Source organism: Camellia sinensis, chromosome 7 (genome assembly GCF_055761805.1).
Source record: "Camellia sinensis isolate YWXY chromosome 7, ASM5576180v1, whole genome shotgun sequence".
NCBI classification, from domain to species: Eukaryota; Viridiplantae; Streptophyta; class Magnoliopsida; order Ericales; family Theaceae; genus Camellia; species Camellia sinensis.
The window spans coordinates 79699833-79720513 of NC_138967.1; the positions used below are offsets into that span (position 1 = coordinate 79699833).

General features: G+C 42.5%; 1 protein-coding gene across 1 annotated transcript; it reads left to right on the top strand.

Annotated features, from left to right (window-relative positions):
- Positions 1 to 18696: 18696 nt before the first annotated feature.
- Positions 18697 to 19386, top strand: LOC145795902 (uncharacterized). The gene has a single exon (XM_082880841.1). The coding sequence runs from the start codon at positions 18697 to 18699 to the stop codon at positions 19384 to 19386; it is 690 nt and encodes a 229-aa protein (XP_082736967.1).
- The last annotated feature ends 1295 nt before the right edge of the window (positions 19387 to 20681 follow it).

Here is a 20681-nt window from a genome sequence, read left to right on the forward strand (position 1 = left end):
GCTGTGAGTAATAGTATTGTAATCGCACATTTGATTATCGTTAATAATTCTTTTTTTTTAACGCTCTGCTCTTCCCAAGTAGTTATGTTAGCCTTATATTGATTGGGAATTGGCGTGAACATTGAAAGATTTTGGCATGCATCGGTACGGCTCTGAACCTACTCTGTATTCCGGATAAGATTAATGATCATCGTTAATGTACCAACTTATAAATGTACCTACTTGTAAATTACCCGTGATTCCATATAAGACTTGCATACAACCATTACATTATTACGTGGCTCATGTAATGGTGCCTTTACCTCCGGATTATTGTTGCTATAACGTTCTGTTAATTGCAAGACAAGTATGTCGATTTACAATGAACCATGAGGAAATCTAAACGTGTCCTTAGGCCATACGTTGTTTACTATTGATCGTTAAGGTTAACATTCTGATATCTGCTAACTCGCAGTATTGAGTTATGACAAGCAAATGGAATGTATGTGCATTATGAAATTAAGGTATTATGTATCTCCGAATTATTATTAACGCTTTGTCTAACGCAAACTAGCTATGTTAACTCATGTGAATGATTGGAAGAACCTATGTGCCTCTGTATACCCTGGGACTAATAATACACGTGTTTTATGTTAATGTTCTGATATACATAAGACAATTATGTTAACCTGCAATAAACCATGAGGTTATTCCGTTCTGTTTATTCGTACCATTCATATTGTGATATGATATGAATTGTTCGGTCTTAAAGACCTAATATTTTCTGGTATGGAACAAAGTGCTATACGGAACTAAGTGCTGCAATGCGAGCCACCTCTAGAATTCGTACGAGCCATCTCTTGAGTCCATACATATGTGAACTGTGCTTAAAGCCAATGTGAAAGTTATGAGGCCTATGGTCGTTTTGAAACATCTGTGAGGCCTATGGCCAATTTATGACATCTGGACCTATGGCCATTCTGTATGATCTGTAATATGAAACAAAGTGCTACGCAGAACTAAGTGCTACGATGTGAGCCACCTCTAGAGTCCGTGTGAGACACCTCTTGAGTTCATACAAGCATGTTAAAGGGCTTCATGCCGTTCTGACAAGGGCTTTATGCCATTACAAGGGCTTTATGCCAATCTGATAAGGGCTTCATGCCATTTTGTTAAGGATTTCATGCCATTCTGTTAAGGGCTGAAAGCTACTCTATTTAAAATGGGGCCCAAGGCCGTTCTGTAAAAGATACTTTTGTATAAATGATTAGTGAAATCCATATTTTGGGTTACGAAATGTTTAATATGATAAGGATTTTATGAAATGATAAAAATGCTATGAACTTCCGACATGTTTATGTTATGATACGATTTCTGGATAATTTTCCCAAAATGCCTAGATACGCTACGAAACTCCAAATGTTCAAGATATGACAAGTTTTCTGAAGGAGATACTTTGCCATGCATACAGAAACAAAGTAACCATATGTTCTCTTTATTGATAAATGCCCGGTTATGTATTATAATTCATGTTGAACATTGAATTGTTATGTGCTATTATTCACGGAGCTTGGCTCACTTTATTTTATCTCTGTTTTTGTAGGCACTCAACCTGGAGGTCAACCTTAACCTGTGGCTTCCGTTACCCAGTTGTCAATCCCTGAGTATTTAAACTCTTAGATGTTGATCGTTCAAGTTATGGAGTTTTGCTAAGTTTTTAAGTTGTACCCTAAAAGTCTGTTAAGATTGATGTGTATGTAATCCGTTTAGTTTCTCATGCTTTCATTATACGCCCGACCTTGAGGGCTGGGTCTGTATGTGTATACGTACATGGCTATCTTCAGACGCACGTCACTGTAAACTTATCTGCATTATGTTTTGTTTGTGATCCTGGCATAGTAGTAGTAGCTCAATGGATATTATTTTACGCTATTATATGTTATTAAATGCTTCCGTTCAGGCCCCATAGGTTATATTCATCAGGTTTTTGTGTCCGTTTCTGAGGTGGTCATGCCTAAACTTTTAGGGGCGAGTTTGGGGTGTGACAATATAAGTATAGACTGGATTGCCTAAGTTGGAACAAAGCATCGCATATCCGTTTGGTTTGTAAAATGGTTTGAGGTTTGCTACTCATGAGTAGGCTAAAACAGAGATTTCAACGAATTGATCCAATTCAAGTAATCCAACCTTCACCTGCAGGCATTCAGGCAGTTATATCACATAAGCAAATAGCCTCATGGAGAGCATATTGTCATGTTAACATTCACACTCATGCGAGATGCAAATGCATAAACACTTACAGTGTACTCCGAGCAAAAACAAGAAACTAGTTAGTAATCATGCATGATCCTAATTCATGTTAAGATGGCTAATGCGTCGCATGCAAAATGCAGCTAGAAATAGGCTTCGCTATCCTAAGAATGGCATACGAGATGCTACAACTAACACGTGTTTAACTTGGAATTGGAATACAATGCAGTTAGTATGATGCGCCGAGCCCGGTGCGTGCAAGACAGATGAATGGATGCAAACATGCGAGCATAAGTATGCTAATTGAAACGTGCCCTTATCTAACCATTATAAGTTGGTAAATAAAAGGGAAAAAGACATGGGGTTGGAAGTCATGCACACACGCACGCACACTTATTACAACATTGCCCTCCTCGGATGGTCCGAATGAATAGTACAAACCATCTAGCTAATCTAAGCTAAATAACAAATTACAGCTAATTACTACACAACATTAATTAATCAACAAATTAACTAAGTAAGCGATAAACTAGCATGCAAAATAAATAAAATGGACTGTCTCAGCTCTGTTTCGGATGACGAATGGTGTATGCATGCTCGAGTCGCTTTGTTGGTAAATTCCATCGCGATGTTTCGCCTCGCCCTTGTTTGCAATTGATCTCAGAAACTTGTGCAAAGCTCCAGAAGAATGAAACTCCACCTTGGGAAGGCTACCGACCAGTTATTAGCATGGGAGACCACCTGCCGACCACCCTTTGTGGTGGAGACCAAGGAGGGTGGTCGGCCGACCAGTTTCCACCTCTGGTTTCTGGTTTTTCTACAACAAAGGCAAGAGAGAGAAAAGGCAATGTATTTTCAACAAATGTATGCATGACCACTCTCCCTATCATTGCACAAGCTCTAGGGAGTGTAGTCATCGATCCTCGTGCCATCAATCATGCATCTCGATGCATAATGGCCGAGGAGTCGAATTGCACGACTCAATATGAAATGAATGCACATATAAACACAACAAGGCCTAAACTCCATCATGGGTAATCCAGAGTGTCGGGGACCGGGAATTGAGACACGTTTCATTGCTTTGAGTACAAAACGTCCCTCGTTTCCCATGTTTCGACTAACCCTACTCCAAACACAATGCAATGAGATGGCATACACAATGCGGCAAACATGCAACCCTAAATGCAATGCAACTGAATGACGCAAACATGCAAGGGATGACATGCAAACATGCTACTAGCATACACAATGCTATGAAATAATCAATGGCATACTAAATGCAAGATGATTCTATATGGCATACTCAATGCACAAGAAGACTAACAAACACAATGAAACAAACAAGGCATACACAATGCAATGATCAAATCATGCAACAACGTGAACTAAATGGCATACACAATGCAAGATGGACTTAAACCAATATGAGTGGACCTCAGCCACACCCAAATCAATGGCCATATGATGAAAATGAGACAACCGAAATACATTCAAACATGCACGAATGCAAAGAACCAATCCTAAGGCACAACATGCAACTCTAACAAAGCATGGCAAAGGATGAAATATGGCATAGAATGGCACATGATCCTGCTCTGAAATATGATGTACAATGGTCCCGAATCATGCAAACACTTCACACGATGCATGCTAGATGGCCCGAATACCGAAACTAGTGAAGTGCGTTACACTAGAGGTACACAAAGCAATGCACAAATGGGAAAACCAACCCCAAACAGGCCCTAGGCAGGTCCAAGATAGTGGGAAATTAGTCTAAAATGATGGTTCGGAATGCATTCAATTGAAGCCCATGCAATGGTCGGTAAATGAGGCATACAAGCCCGACTCTCTAATGCACTTAAAGAGTGAAAATCATGGGAATATGGCATGCATATAGGCTCTGAAATATGATGTGCAATGGCCCCAAAACATGAAGACACCACAGTATATGCATGCGATGGACCTCAAAACTCAAAGTTAAGCATGGATATTGAACTACAGGCATGCAAAACAAACATCATTCGACCATGAGACCCAAAAACAGAGCTAAGGTAGTCCAAAACATGCACAAAATTAGTTTAAGGCATGGCCAAAATATGCTAGGAAAGGTGGCCAAAACATCATGCAAAACAAGCTAGTGAAACATGATTTGCACTACAACTATATAAAGCACATGAGAGGTCACCAAACCAACCAAAAATAGAAGTATGCCATGCCAAAATATGACCAAAAACCCATTGAAACTCAGTCAATGCATGCAAGAATGACATGTCCCTTTGAAAGGCCAATAAGAGGGTTATTCTACACATGTATAATGGACATACAAAATGGAAAAACCACCTCTGGACAGAGGTTATGAGGGCCCTAAAACTCACTGAAAATGGCCTGAAATGAGGCTAGGAAGCATGCAAATGAAGGCTCCTTTGAAAGGCCATGAAGAGGATTATTCTACACATGCAAGATAGACACCTAACATGGCAAAAACAACTCCAGATAGAGTTCATGCAGGTCATAAAAATCACAAATAATGGCCTAAAACATGCTCAAGAAGTGTGCAAATATGGGCTCCTTTGTAAGGCCAATAATGCTAGGAAACAAGACAAGGGGTGAGAGGGTCACCCCTCTCTGATTTTGATGTTCAAAAACACATAATAACCACTGAAAATCCGCTGGATCTCAGTGGTCAAAAGGGCCAACAAAGCTCAACACAAAAGCCCTAATGCGTAGCTCAAAACAAAGGGAAATGAAGCATGCAAGGGGGTAGATGACCCCCAACAGAAAAAAGGTCTTAAACAAACATGTTTAGAAGCTCAAAAAAAGACCTTTTTCAGTTTATGACAAAGCCTAAATATGCTTGCAAACTAGGCTAAGAGATGAAGCAAAATGAAGACAAAAAGAGGGAAAGAAGTGTTACCCTTGTAGAGAAGAGAACCAGCAGCTTCTGGACCAATGTAGCAAACCTTCAACCTCTGAGAAACAGATCCAAGGTGCTTAGAGTGATGGTGGAGGTGTTAGGATATGAGGTGGTGTGTGATGGTGCAAGAAAAATGGAATTTTGAAGGCCAAATAGGAGAGATACAAAGGGAGACTGTATGGTTTTTGCTCCAGCAATTTCAGAACCCTTGCAAGTGGAGAGGAGGGTCTCTCTTATAGAAGAAGAGGTCCAAGGCTTCTCTTAGAAGCTTGGAGCATAGGGGCCAAGCTTCTTAAGGAAGCTAAACCAAAAGGGTCAAGCTTCTTGAGGAAGCAAGACCAAAGGGGTCAAGCTTCCTCAAGAAGCTAAGAAAAGGTCAAGCTTCTCTAAGAAGCTTAGAGCGAAGGGTCCAACTTATTTAAGAAGCCAAAACAAGAGGGTCAATCCTCCAAACACATGTATGTAGGATGGAGCAAATCCCTCCCAGCTGGCACAGCTGGATAGCACTCAGTGAGACAAAAAATGAGAAAGCTGGCCGACCAGTTCAGGTGGTCGGCCGACCCCTTGCCCTGGTCGGCCGACCAGGTTCAAAAGGGTCAGGCTCGAAAGGTGGTCGGCCAACCCATATTGGTGGTCTCCCAGGTGAATGCAACTCAGTGGTGGTATGGGAGACCAGAAATGTGGCTCAAAAGTGAGGGAGACCACTTACCTGTCAAGAAAAACCGGCCGACCGGGGAAAGGTGGTCTCCAAGAAGAAAAGGTGGTCTCCCACCCTTGTACCACCTTCCTAACAATGAAACTAGGGTCTATGCAAAAAATAAACCCACAGTGATGCAAAACGAGGGTTCGGGGGTCAAAACGCGCAGCTGGGTACCCCGAAAACTGACTATCAAGCACCGGAAGTGGCGTGCGACCACGGAGGTGGTCTCCCGGGCCACAGTGTCCCTCTAGGGAGAGGAAACAAGGTGTGTGCCAAAAACTTCACTAATGCAGTTGCAAGGAAATGTGTACATTGGTCAAGATGAGGGCACGCGGCTCATTTCAGGGCATACAACACATTTTTCGAGCACACAACTCATTCTGAACACATAGTTTATTTCAGGTGCACAGCACATTTTGGGGCACACAGCACATTTGGGGCACGCAGCTCATTCTGAACACACAGTTCCTTTCGGGCACACAGCTCATTTTTCGAGCACACAGCTCATTTCGGGCACATGGCTCATTTTTCGGGCACACGGCTCATTCTTTGGGCACGCAACTCACTTTTCGGGCACATATCTCGTTCTTTGGGCGCGCAGCTCACTTTTCGAGCACACAGCTCATTCTTTGGGCACGCAGCTCACTTTTCGGGGACACAGCTCCTTCTTTGGGCACCCAGCTCACTTTTCGGGCACACAGCTCGTTCTTTGGGCACGGTGCTCACTTTTCGGGCACACAGCTCCTTCTTTGGGCACGCAGCTCACTTTTCGGGCACGCAGCTCCTTCTTTGGGCACGCAGCTCACTTTTCGGGCACGCAGCTCCTTCTTTCGGCACGCAGCTCACTTTTCGGGCACCCAGCTCCTTCTTTGGACACGCAGCTCACTTTTCGGGCACACAGCTCATTCTTTGTTCTAAACACGCAGCTCAGCATTTTTTCATTCTGAACACACAGCTCATTCACTTCACTTTGAACACGCTGCTCACACATTTCAATTCTGAACACACAGCTCATCAATTTTCATTTCTGAACACACAGCTCATTCACTTCATTTTGAACACGCAGCTCACACATTTCAATTCTGAACACCCAGCTCAGCGTTTTCATTTGCACGTAGCTTATAACACAACACTGCTCGATCTGAACACACGGCTCATAACACAGTATTCTTTTAATTTTGAACACACGGCTCATTCTGAACATACAACATGCGATGACGGAACTTGCAGAAGTTGAAACAAACTCAGATGCCTGACATTTTTTCTTTTTTCTTTTGCTTCAAAGTCTGGAACCTATATAGCTTCAGATAGGTCTTGGTTTTACTATTCCCATATGACCCGGGTTGAACCCTGCGGTTTTTAAAAGAACAAAATCTTGTTTCGCACAAATGTGGAGAACGGCACAGCATTCTGAGCACAAAACGATATATTTTTTTTTAAAATTGTAATGAGAAAAGGGTTCTCAACCGGGTATTGAGCCAACGACTGAACATAGTGCACCACGACTCAATAAAGGAAAAGAAAAGGGCAAACAACCTAAACACATCGTGACACACTCGAAACGACTCAAAAACGAGAATCGAGACAAACAAAACAAAAGACACAACACTCAGACGTGTTACAATGGTGAGAGACCTCTAAGTGCACGCGAAGCAAGTTTCTTCGGGTATTATTCCCCGCCCTTTCTTATTTGTGATTCTCACATCACTCGGCCCTCAAGCTCGGTTTTTCTCTCAAAACCCTTTCCTCGCTTTTCTTCTCAGCGCACATCTCTCTATTCTTTAATCTCTCATTTTTTTATCCCTCTCCTGGGTGGTTGATAGATAAACAGGAAGTTGTGGGCTCTTACCCAACATTATCAGCTCGCGACTACTTCTTCTGGTGACGTCAAGTCGTTGCCCTAGATGAGGGAGTGGAATGCATTGATCCATTCCAGTTTGTGCTTCACACTCAATACCTCACTGCTTAGAGGATGTGAGAGCTTTCTGCCCTTTTGCGGTTAGCTTCCGTTGTGCCCTTCTTGGTGGATAGGGTGCCTTTTCTGGCAAGTATGTTGACAATGGGGAAAAGACAGAACACCTGACTTAACTGTGCCCCTAGTTCATTATTTTGACCATTTTTTTTTTGTTTTGATTTTCTACTAAAACAAATTTTGACCAATATGAGGCTTAGATTAACACACTTGTTCAATTTTCTAATTTGAAATCATGCAAGTTAGGTTATGAGCACTGAAAATTTTCCTTTTTAGGTCCAAGAAATGGTCTAGTTTTGGAAAAGTGGATTAATTTTCGAGAAAATTAGTCAACTTCATTAAAAATTCTCAAAACTGTTTTTACAAATGGCCACTGCTCAACGAGTGCAGAATTTACTCTTGAGATGCACAACCTTAGATCCAAAATAAATGGAAAATTGCCCCTTGTCTGAATGGCACTGCATGGCAACTGAACGTTGCCCCTAGTCTGAATAGCACCGCAGCACACTATATGGCAACGAAAAGTTGCCCCTTGTTTGGATAGCACCGCAGCGCATTGTAATTAGTCCTCAGAGTGACAATCACAACCGAACTCTCGGATACAGAGAAGACAAAGATGACCAGAACCATCACATGGACACAGTCGAATTTAAAGTGTTTTACGGCTGGACGTCAGAATGAAGTTGCCTACGTATCCCAAAGATGGGAATCAAGCCTTATGTAGTTCGGGGGGAGGTACACTCGGGTATTAACCTCTCCTTTTGCGCTCTAACTTTTGCCAAGGCCGCCCTTTCTGGGTTTTCAACCTTGCGAGCTTTGTTCTTCTCTTCTTTTCAATTCTTTCCGTCTCTTTTCTTTTTCATCTTTTCTTTTCATTTTTTCATTTTTTTTTTTTTTGCATTTTTCTCTTTTTTTTCTTTTTTCTTCTTTTTCTTGCTCTAACTTTTGCCTGGGTCACCCTTCCGGGTTTTCAGCCTAGCGAGCCTCTCAAGGGTAAAAGTGTAGCTTTGTGCATCTCAAATGGTTTCGAGATCTTGAAGTCATCTGAATCCAGAAGAATGGTTGTTGTTCGCTAATGATGTAGAAGTCCATCCAATGGAGGGTGAATTTGACCCTAGTGTTGTGGATAGGAACTCAGCTGTCCTTCAGCAATGTCTTCTTCTTTCCTCCCTTCTAGGGTTTGGCATTCTTGCCGATCTTCATTGATTTGTGGAATGATCCATCTTCGGCTCTTCGAGCACAATCTGGCATCTTTTGCCCCTAGTTCGAAGGGTGTTTCTGATCTAGCTTTGAAAGCTTCTTTTGACGACATCTGATCTTCTTGATCTAACTTTCTTGTCCCTAGTTCGAAGGCTGCTTCAAATCTGGCCACACAGGCCTCACATCATGATTGACCTTTGAACATTCTGAATTAAGGTCCAAGGTTTGAAAACAAGGGGTCGAGTCTCGAGGCTGATAGCGATCCTAGGCTGCACAATCTCAAGAGCAATTCCACACAGGTCTTCGCAGGACTGCGCAAAACATTTTTTTGAAATTTTTTAAGAAAGCGACAAATCGCTCGCGCTGAAGATAGTGTAGAACCAATCTGGATCAATCCAGGGTCCTTCTTAGTACTCACATTAACAAGCATGATCTCATTCATTAAGGGCTTAGCATGCCTCTCTTTCTCTCAATTGATCAAATTTTGCAAAACCCGAGGAATTCCTCCCTCTTCGTTTTCATCACAGTGCTTGAAAAGTTTTGGAAAACTTAGGTCAATGCAATGAGTTCGAGGCACAGAAAAGTAGGCAAAAAGCACTGCCGTTTCATTCAAACTTTCTGGCACAACTGGCGCAAGGCAGAAGCAAACATAAGGGTGTGAAAATCACTGCTGTTCATTCAAATCTATTGGCACAACTGGCTCCATGGCAGAAACAGACTCAAGAGAAAGTAAAAAGACAAACACAAAACAAAATGGTGATGCCTAAGGTAACACCCCTGGAATCACCCGACCTTCGTACAATAGGACTAACTCGATACAACAAGACAGACCCTTAATCAAAAAGACTGACTCAAGATAATGAGACAGACTCAAAACAAAACTACAGAACTGACTCAACACCGAAGTCAGAAACTACAAAACTAGCATTCGCAAATGCTCAAAACAGTGCGTGCCAAACGCCACATCCGGAGTAAACCGAGCACCGCCCGCAGGTGGTTCATCCCCTGATCACATCACATTATCCTCCAGGTTCACTGATCCAGTAACAATAGACTTTGCTGAGCTTGGTGGGAGGACGACCCCGTTGTCAAACAAGTCCTGTACTTCATGGCGAAGACAGAAGCACTTGTTGGTACTATGACCGATCTGTTGATGGTACGCATAGTACTGGGTAGTATCATGACCTGGGGGTAGATGAGTAGGGAGGGGCCGAGGCTTGAGGGGTTTAAGATGCCCCTTTTCAACAAGGACTTGAAGGGCCTTGGATAGAGGCATATAGAGGGCATGGAAGACCTTGCGACCTTGGGGTTGATACTTCGAGGTTTGTGGATTTTTGCTGGATGCACTAGCAAAAGGATCGGCAGGTACAGGCTTGGTTTGCTGATTTTTCCTGGGTGGAGGATTAGGGTTGGAGGGAACGGTTCCAGAATGATGACCCTTCTCTCGATTTTCCCCTTGGCTTGAACTGCCCTCAGTTTGAGTGGGGAAAGTGTCATCCACAGTCTTAGCCACAACCGCAAGTACTTGTTACTTATCCAACCCCTCAGCTTTTAGAGCCTCAACAGCTTGTTGAAGTCGTTCGTAGGGATCAGTGTCCACCTTCATCTTGTTCTTTCTGCTAGCCTCAGCTTGGTGGGAGGTTTGGGTTGCTTGATTAGTGTGAAGTCCAGCTGCTGTTGACATGTCATTGCCAGAGCTTGAGACAACTTCAGGTTGGCCGAGCTCAATTACAATTCGCCCCAGTAGCGGGGGCTCCTGCAGCATGAAGTTCCCGGCATACGATGTGGTTGGCGGCGGAGCCGACATTCCGTAGGCTAGATTAGCCACAGACATCTAAAGGTCACCAATCATTCCCATCAACTCAAATATGGTGGGCTCACGGGTTTGAAATAACTGGGGTTCCCAGATCGGATGTGCAGCAGGTGACCTAGGTGGGTGTGGCACTTCAACATCGGTATCACCCTGTATGATGATTTCCTGGTTTAATGCGGCTACCATAACCACCATTTCCTCTGAATTCTGTGTCATCATAAGTCCGTTGAACTAAACGGAGGTGACGTGACTGGTGACTAACGGATCGGATAAACCGATGAGCATTTTCCTGCCTTGCCTTAGCAAAGGAGCACACTGGTTACTCTGAACTGAGTCTCTAAACTGAAACAGAAAAACAGGGAGCATCTCAGCCTAATTTCACCAGAACAGATACTAGTATAGCTGAATAAAGGTATTCGGCTACTGATCACTGTTCCCCAAATTACTACCCCAAATCTGAATCTGATACCCGCAGATATAACTGATTCCCAAAATACCGATACTGGTGCCCTCAGGCCTGATACCCAAACTTGTAAACTGATACATGCATTCCTATAGAGACGCACTCTAAAAGCACATAGCAAACAAGTGAGAGCCCAAACACCCCTATGTTGGGGTAGGGTTTCCCTGTCCTACTTTGTCAGGAACTAGGGTTTCATTACGCACACAGCGGTTTCAAACAACCTATAATCGGGTAAGCAACCTGTCCTAGCTTTGGAATGGTCACTATGGATTTCGAATATACACTAGGTCGAATGGTCAAAAAGGGTGCCTCGGTAAAACCGGGGTTTGTGTTCCCGTCGTGGCAGAGCCCACAACCGGTCAGCCTTATGGTACGCTTCTCGAAGCGAGCCTCCGGCAAACTGTTCAAGAATAGCATACGGCAAACACAGTGTCTTAGGCGCACCAATGCACATGCAATGCAAAGAAACACATAAATGTAGTCAAAACAAGATATCATGAGTTCGAGTCAAGTTCTCTAACTCCCCAACAGAGTCGCCAGAAACTGTAGACGTCCCCGAACGTCCCGGGAGGGAATCCCGTTTTGTTCATTTGGGCTCACTACAGTTCGGGACTCAATGTCACGGTCCTGTATCTAATCTCGCAAAGTGCAATGCAAGATTGATGAATCATCAAAGAGTCCAAATCCGACAAATCATTTTGAAAAACTAATTTTTAGAAAGAAGTGCCAAACATGGACTGCTTTGCCAAATACAGAGTCGCCACCTAAATATTTTATTTTGGGGGAATTTAGAAAACCCTGACTCGTGTCTAAGGCCACGTGTCCGTCATCACCAAAGTTGCCTCGACTCGGGAACTTGGGTACGATTTGGGAAGGTCACTTCGTGAGCACCCCCGCTCGCCCGATCAAAGATCGGCCTCTACTAACCATGATATTGAGTTTTGAAAACATTATGTGCTCTTATTCCGGTTTACTAGCCTAGAATTACTATGTGATGCGCACAGCATACAAGTATAGACTGGATTGCCTAAGTTGGAACAAAGCATCGCATATCCATTTGGTTTGGAAAATGGTTTAAGGTTTGCTACTCTCGAGTAGGCTAAAACACAGATTTTAATGAATTGATCCAATTCAAGTAATCCAACTTTCACCTGCAGGCATTCAGGCAGTTATATCACATAAGCAAATGGCCTCATGGTAAGCATGTTGTCATGTTAACATTCACACTCATGCGAGATGCTAAAACATAAACACTTACATTGTACTCTGAGCCAAAACAAGAAACTAGTTAGTAATCATGCATGATCCTAGTTCATGTTATGATGGCTAATGCAACGCATGCAAAATGCAACTAGAAACAGGCTCGGCTATCCTGAGAATGGAATATGAGATGCTACAACTAACACGTGTTCAACTTGAAATTGGAATACAACGCAGTTAGTATGATGTGCCGAGCCCGGTGCGTGCAAGATAGATGAATGGATGTAAACATGCGAGCATATGTATGCTAATTGAAACGTGCCCTAATCTAACTATTATAAGCTGGTAAATAAAAGAGAGAAAGACGTGGGGTTGGAAGACATGCACACACGCACGCACACTTATTACAACATTGCCTTCCTAGGAGGGTCCGAATGAATAGTACAAACCATCTAGCTAATCTAAGCTAAATAACAAATTACAGCTAATTATTACACAACATTAATTAATCAACAAATTAACTAAGTAAGCGATAAACTAGCATGCAAACTAAATAAAATGGACTGCCTCAGCTCTGTTTCAGATGACGAAGAGTGTATGCAGGCTCGAGTCGCCTTGTCGGTAAATTCCATCGCGATGTCTCGCCTCACCCTTGTTTGCAATTGATCTCAGAAACTTACGCAAAGCTCCAGAAGGCTGAAACTCCACCTTGGGAAGGCCACTGACCAGTTATTAGCATGGAAGACCACCTGCCGACCACCCTTTGTGGTGGAGACCAAAGAGGGTGGTCGGCCAGGCAGAAAATCTGGTCGGCCGACCAGTTTCCACCTCTGGTTTTTGGTTTTCTGCAACAAAGGCAAGAGAGAGAAAAGGCAATATATTTTCAACAAGTGTGCATGACCACTCTCCCTATTATTGCACAAGCTCTAGGGAGTGTAGTCCTCAATCCTCGTGCCATCAATCACGCATCTCGATGCATAATGGCCGAGGAGTCGAATTGCACGACTCAATATGAAATGAATGCACATATAAACACAACAAGACCTAAACTCCATCATGGGTAATCCGGAGTGTCGGCGACCAGGAATTAAGACACGTTTCATCACTTTGAGTGCAAAACGTCCCTCGTTTCCCGTGTTTGGACTAACCCTACTCCAAACACAATGCAATGAGATGGCATACACAATGTGGCTAACATGCAACCCTAAATGCAATGTAACTGAATGATGCAAACATGCAAGGGATGACATGCAAACATACTACTAGCATACACAACGCTATGAAATAATCAATGGCATACTCAATGCAAGGTGATTCTATATGGCATACGCAATGCACATGAAGACTAACAAACACAATGAAACGAACAAGGCATGCATAATGCAATGATCAAATCATGCAACAACGTGAAATAAATGGCATACACAATGCAAGATGGACTTAAACCAATATGAGCAGACCTCAGCCACACCCAAATCAATGGCCATATGATGAAAATGAGACAACCGAAATACATGCAAACATGCACGAATGCAAAGAACCAATCCTAAGGCACAACATGCAACTCTAACAAAGCATGGCAAAGGATGGAATATGGCATAGAATGGCACATGATCCTGCTCTGAAATATGATGTACAATGGTCCCGAATCATGCAAACACTTCACACTATGCATGCTAGATGGCCCGAATATCGAAACTAGTGAAGTGCGTTACACTAGAGGTACACAAAGCAATGCACAAATGGCAAAACCAACCCAAAATAGACCCTAGGCTAGTCCAAGATAATGGGAAATTGGTCTAAAATGATGGCTCGGAATGCATTCAAATGAAGCCCGTGCAATGGTCAGTAAATGAGGCATACAAGCCCGACTCTCTAATGCACTTAAAGAGTGAAAATCATGGGAATATGGCATGCATATAGGCTCTAAAATATGATGTGCAATGGCCCCAAAACATGAAGACACCTCAGTAAATGCATGCGATGGACCTCAAAACTCAAAGTTAAGCACGGATATTGAACTACAGGCATGCCAAACAAACATCATTTGACCATGAGACCCAAAAATAGAGCTAAGGCAGTCCAAAACATGCAGAAAATCAGTTTAAGGCATGGCCAAAATATGCTAGAAAAGGCGGCCAAAACGTCATGCAAAACAAGCTAGTGAAACATGATTTGCACTACAACTATATGAAGCACATGAGAGGTCACCGAACCAACCAAAAATAAAAGCATTCCATGCTAAAATATGACCAAAAAACCCACTGAAACTCAGTCAATGCATGCAAGAATGATATGTCCCTTTGAAAGGCCAATAAGAGGGTTATTCTACACATGTATAATGGACATACAAAATGGAAAAACCACCTCTAGATAGAGGTTATGAGGGCCCTAAAACTCACTGAAAAGGGCCTGAAATGAGGCTATGAAGCATGCAAATGAAGGCTCCTTTGAAAGGCCATGATGAGGATTACTCTACACATGCAAGATAGACACCTAACATGGAAAAAATCACTCTGGAAAGAGTTCATTTAGGTCATAAAACTCACAAAGAATGGCCTGAAACATGCTCAAGAAGTGTGCAAATATGGGCTCCTTTGTAAGGCCAATAATGCTAGGAAACAAGACAAGGGGTGAGAGGGTCACCCCTCTTTGATTTTGATGTTCAAAAACACATAATAACCACTAAAAATCCGCTGGATTTCAGTGGTCAAAAGGGCCAACAAAGCTCAACACAAAAGCCCTAATGCGTAGCTCAAAACAAAGGGAAATGAAGCATGCAAGGGGGTAGATGACCCCCAACAGAAAAAAGGTCTTAAACAAACATGTTTAGAAGCTCAAAAAAAGACCTTTTTCAGTTTATGACAAAGCCTAAATATGCTTGCAAACTAGGCTAAGAGATGAAGCAAAATGAAGACAAAAAGAGGGAAAGAAGTGTTACCCTTGTAGAGAAGAGAACTAGCAGCTTCTGGACCAATGTAGCAAACCTTCAACCTCTGAGAAACAGATCCAAGGTGCTTAGATTGATGGTGGAGGTGTTAGGATATGAGGTGGTGTGTGATGGTGCAAGAAAAATGGAATTTTGAAGGCCAAATGGGAGAGATACAAAGGGAGACTGTATGGTTTTTGCTCCAGCAATTTCAGAACCCTTGCAAGTGGGAGGAGGGTCTCTCTTATAGAAGAAGAGGTCCAAGGCTTCTCTTTGAAACTTGGAGCATAGGGGCAAAGCTTCTTAAGGAAGCAAAACCAAGAGGGTCAAGCTTCTTGAGGAAGCTAGACCAAAGGGGTCAAGCTTCCTCAAGAAGCTAAGAAAAGGTCAAGCTTCTCTAAGAAGCTTAGAGCAAAGGGTCCAACTTCTTTAAGAAGCCAAAACAAGAGGGTCAATCCTCCATATACGTGTATGAATGATGGAGCAAATGCCACCCAGCTGGCACAGCTGGATAGCACTCAGTGAGACAAAAAAGAAGAAAGTTGGCCGTCTAGTTCAGGTAGTCGGCCGACCCCTTGCCCTGGTCGGCCGACCAGGTTCAAAAGGGTCAAGCTCGAAAGCTGGTCGGCCAGCCCATATTGGTGGTCTCCCAGGTGAATGCAACTTCGTGGTGGTATGGGAGATCAGAAAATGTGGCTCAAAAGTGAGGGAGACCACTTACTTGTCAAGAGAAATCGGCCGACCGGGGAAAGGTGGTCTCCAAGAAGAAAAGGTGGTATACCACCCTTGTACCACCTTCCTAACAATGAAACTATGGTCTATGCCAAAAATGAACCCACACCGATGCAAACCGAGGGCTCGGGTGTCAAAATGCGCAGCCGGGTACCCCGAAAACTGACTATCAAGCACCGGAAGTGGCGTGCGACCACGAAGGTGGTCTCCCGGGCCACAGTGTCCCTCTAGGGAGAGGAAAAAAGGTGTGTGCCACAAATCGGAGCAAACGGAGAATGTTAAGCTGTCCCAAACCGAGGTGCACGGCCGACGGCTCCGAAAATCGAAAACTGGTCTCCAAACGGGAACAATGGCTTACAACCACGAAACGTAGCCTACGACCATTGAGAGATGGTCTACAACACCTCTCCCTACCTTCGAGAAGAGAAAACAGAACCTGGTTCGCAAACCAAGGCAAAGCACAAAAGAGTCCCGAAGTCCGGAGGTAAGGCTCTCAATCTATACTCAGTAATCTCAGAACGAGCACAATATGCACCATCACCGAGCGCTCAGTCGATGACGTCTGAGTCATAAGGTCGGTCAAAAATGGAGTGTCTACACATATCTATGGACTGAGGTCCCTTGGAACTTGTTTTTGGGCTGTTGGAAGGTCATTTGAGCCAACAAAGTGGTTGTTTTGCTGCTGTGTTTCAAATGTAATCACTCACCCCCCCTTTTAGCTTGTTTTGCATACTAGCTTTGCCATACGTTTTCAACTACTTTGGGGCTATTTTTTGGGGTGGTGTTGAACTACAAAAACCTCTATTTTTCAGTCCTAAAAGTATTGATTTGAGCCTTGTTTGGCTGGGGGGTGTTTCCTCCCTTTTGCTCCTTGGCTTGTAAGGCCTTTTGAGCTATCTTTCAAGCTTTTCAAACAACTTCTTTTTGGCCTTAAAACCACTGAATTCCAGAGGAATTTCAGTGGTAGAAAACTTGTTTTGAGGCTCAAAATAGGAGGGGGTAGTCCCCCCTCCTCTTGTCTTATTAGCATGTGTTGATCGCCAACCAAATGAGCCTGTGTTTTTACTTCTTTATGGCTTTGTTTAGGCTCATTTTTGTGACTTCTTAGACCTGCCATAACTCTATTTTTGGCTTGTTTGATCATTGGTTGCATGCTTTATGCACTTGTAGTGTCAATTCTCTTTGCTAGCCTTGTTAGCCTTACAAAGTAGCATGCTCTTGTGGCTTGAATTAGCTTAGTTCAAGCATGTTTTTGGTGTTATTTGGGCATGTTATAACTCTTATTTTGATTGGTGGACTCACCTCTTGCATGCTTTATACACTTGTAGTGTAATCCTTGCTAGCTAGCCTTGCATGCTTGTCTCTTTAGCCTATTATTCTAGCTCATTTTGGCTATACTGCAGCATGATTTTATTCATATTTTGGGTTGTTTTAGGACTATTTTGGGCTGTCGTGGTCATATGACTGATGTTTTGCATAGCTATAATGCAAATGCCTTGACTAGTCTTGAGTTTTGAGACCACTAGCATGCTATATTTGTGATGTGTGCATGATATGTCATCATTTAGCATGTAATTTTAGAGCTTATATCTTTGCCATACTCTCATGTTTATCACTCTTTAATTGTGTTTGAGAGTTAAGCTTTGTGCCTTGCTTGCGAGCCATCATTGGAGCATGCTTTTTCTTGCTTATCATGCTGTCACTTCAGTCCATTTAGCCACTGTTTTGGCATGCATGAGGTCTGTTTGGGGTTGGTTTAGTCCATTGAGCATTATATTGCATGGTCCTAGTGTAAAGCTCTTCACTTGTTTCAATGCTTAAGTGTTCTAGCATGTTGTGCATGCGATGTTTGCTTAGTAGAGTCTTGCATTTCATGCCATTTTAGCACTGAAAATCTGCTATCCTCCTCATTTCTTCACTTTTGATCTGTTTTGAGGATTGGTTAGTCTTGAGGTTGTGTTTAATGCTTGGGATTGAAGCCTATGCTTAAATGGCTTAAACCTTTTTTTGAGGGTTACTCCTAGTCAAAGGCATTGGTCTCTCCCATGCCTTAAACCATTCTCTTTGATAGACCTCTCTCTCATTAGAGGACTCTCATATTTGGACAAGTTGATTAATGAATGGATTGGTAATGTTAAAATGTGTAAACAAAATCAATCAAGTAAAATATGCCAAGATAAGCATGTTGCATTTGTGCATTGCATTGTGTTCAACCGGACGTTATGTTGAACACAAAGTGAATTGGTAGTGTAGTTGCAAGGAAATGTGTACATTGGTGAAGTTGGTCAAGATGAGGCAGTGATTCAAAATGAGGTAGTGATTCATTGGTAGTGTAGTTGCAAGGAAATGTGTACATTGGTCAAGATGAGGCAGTGATTCAAAAATTTGTGCAGATAGAGAAGATGGATAAGGCACGGCGTGAGGATGGGATTGAGGGGCCAGCATAATCAGCTCTCTCTCTCTCTGGGTGGTGTTAAAGTGCATAAATTTGTTCTTATGAAGTGGTTAAGCTAGAATATCAGAGGGCTTGATAGGCCTGAGAAGATGAGGAAAATAAGGAAGCTTTTGGCAAATAGAAAAATTGACATGGCTTTATTTCAAGAAACAAAAAAAGCAAGCCTCTCAAGTGTGGATGTAAAAAGATTGTGGCCTAGGGATAACTTAGAGTTCATGGTTGTTGATGTTGAGGGTAGGGCCGGAGAGCTGGTTTGTATCTGGAATCCTGATGTGTTTCAGCTTTCAGATTGTTGTAGTAGTAGAAGTTACCTTATACTCGCAGGTATTGTTCTCAACTCTTTTGCTTGTGTTGTTATTAATGTGTATGCTCCTAATGATACTGTGAGAAGAGGTAAACTGTGGGAGAGTCTTGTAAACTTGAAAGCGATTTTCCATACACCTTGGTGTGTAGGTGGAGATTTTAATGAAATTAGATATGTGGGTGATAGAGTGGGATGTTCAAGAAGTGAAAGGGCAATGAAAGACTTCAATGAATTCATAGATAGGTGCGAGTTGATTGAGTTACAAATCCTAGGGAGGAAATTTACCTGGTGTAATGCAATTGATGGCAATAAATGGATTAAAATAGATAGATTTCTGCTTAGTCCTGAGTGGATTGAAAGATTCAATCTCAATCTTTGGGCATTACCTAGACTCATGTCTGATCATTGTCCTCTACTTTTATTGGAAGATGAAAGGGACTGGGGACCCAAACCTTTTAAATTCACAAATGCCTAGTTGTTACATCCTAGTTTTGCTTCCCATCTTGCATCAGTTTGGAAGAGACTCAAACAAAGGGCAAAGCAGGGTTAATATTGCAAAGGAAACTACAGGTATTGAAGTTAGCACTAAAACAGTGGAGCAAAGAGGTGTATGGAAATGTGTAAGAAAAACTGAAAGTAGCTGAGAGTGAGTTACACTCCTTGGATGTATTGGCTAAAGATAGACCTTTGCTGGAAGCAGAGTTGTAGTTTAAAAGAGAGATTAGAAGTGAAATGTGGAGGCTTAGCAGAATGTTGGAATGGTCATGGTTGCAAAAGTCAAGATTAGAGTGGAACCTAAAAGGGGACAGGAACACTAGATTTTTTTCATGTGATGGCTAGCAGTAGGTAGAATATGAATGCTCTAAATTCTATTTTAGTTGATGAGCGAGTGGTTAAGGATCCAAAGCATATGAAGCAGGTGGTATGGGCCCACTTTAACAGGCATTTTTCAGAAGAATGGAGGAGTAGACCTATAATAACTAGTGCTTTGAAGAGTGTCAGATGCAGTGATTTTTTTCAGCAGTTCGAAGTAGAGTTTTCGGAGAAGGAGATATGGACAGTAGTAAAAGAGTGCAATGGGAATAAAGCACCAGGTCTAGATGGGTTTAACTTAATGTGCTTTCAAAAGAATTGGAAGGTGTTTAAAGAAGAGGTGATGTCTTTTATGAAGGAGTTTCACAGCTTGGGTAGTTTGTCACATGGGATGAATAGCTCTTTTATCACATTAATCCCCAAGAAGGTCAACGCAGGTAAGCTAAGTGACTATAGGCCTATAAGCCTTATTGCGTCAATGTACAAGCTTTTGTCTAAAGTTCTTGCAAGTAAACTTAAACCAGTTATCTCAGAAGTAATTAGTGAAACTCAACCAGCTTTTGTGGGGGGAAAGAATATCTTGGATGGAGTTTTGATTGCGAATGAAATTGTGGATGGGTAGAAGAAAGCCAAGAAGAAGGGGCTGCTGCTCAAGCTTGATTTTGAGAAAGCTTATGACTCTATCAACTAGGGCTTTTTTTTTTCCATGTTATCAAACTTTGGTTTTGGTTCCAAATGGATTTCATGGATGGCAGAGTGTATTTCCACTGCTAGAATCTCAGTTCTTGTGAATGGGTGTCCAACTAAAGAGTTTAGTCCTCAGAAAGGCCTCAGGCAGGGTGATCCATTATCCCCTTTTCTGTTTAATCTGGCAGCCGAAGGGCTCAATATTCTACTGCTCAGAGCTAGGGAAAAGGGATTAGTAAAAGGAGTACATGTTTTAGGCAATGGGGTGGT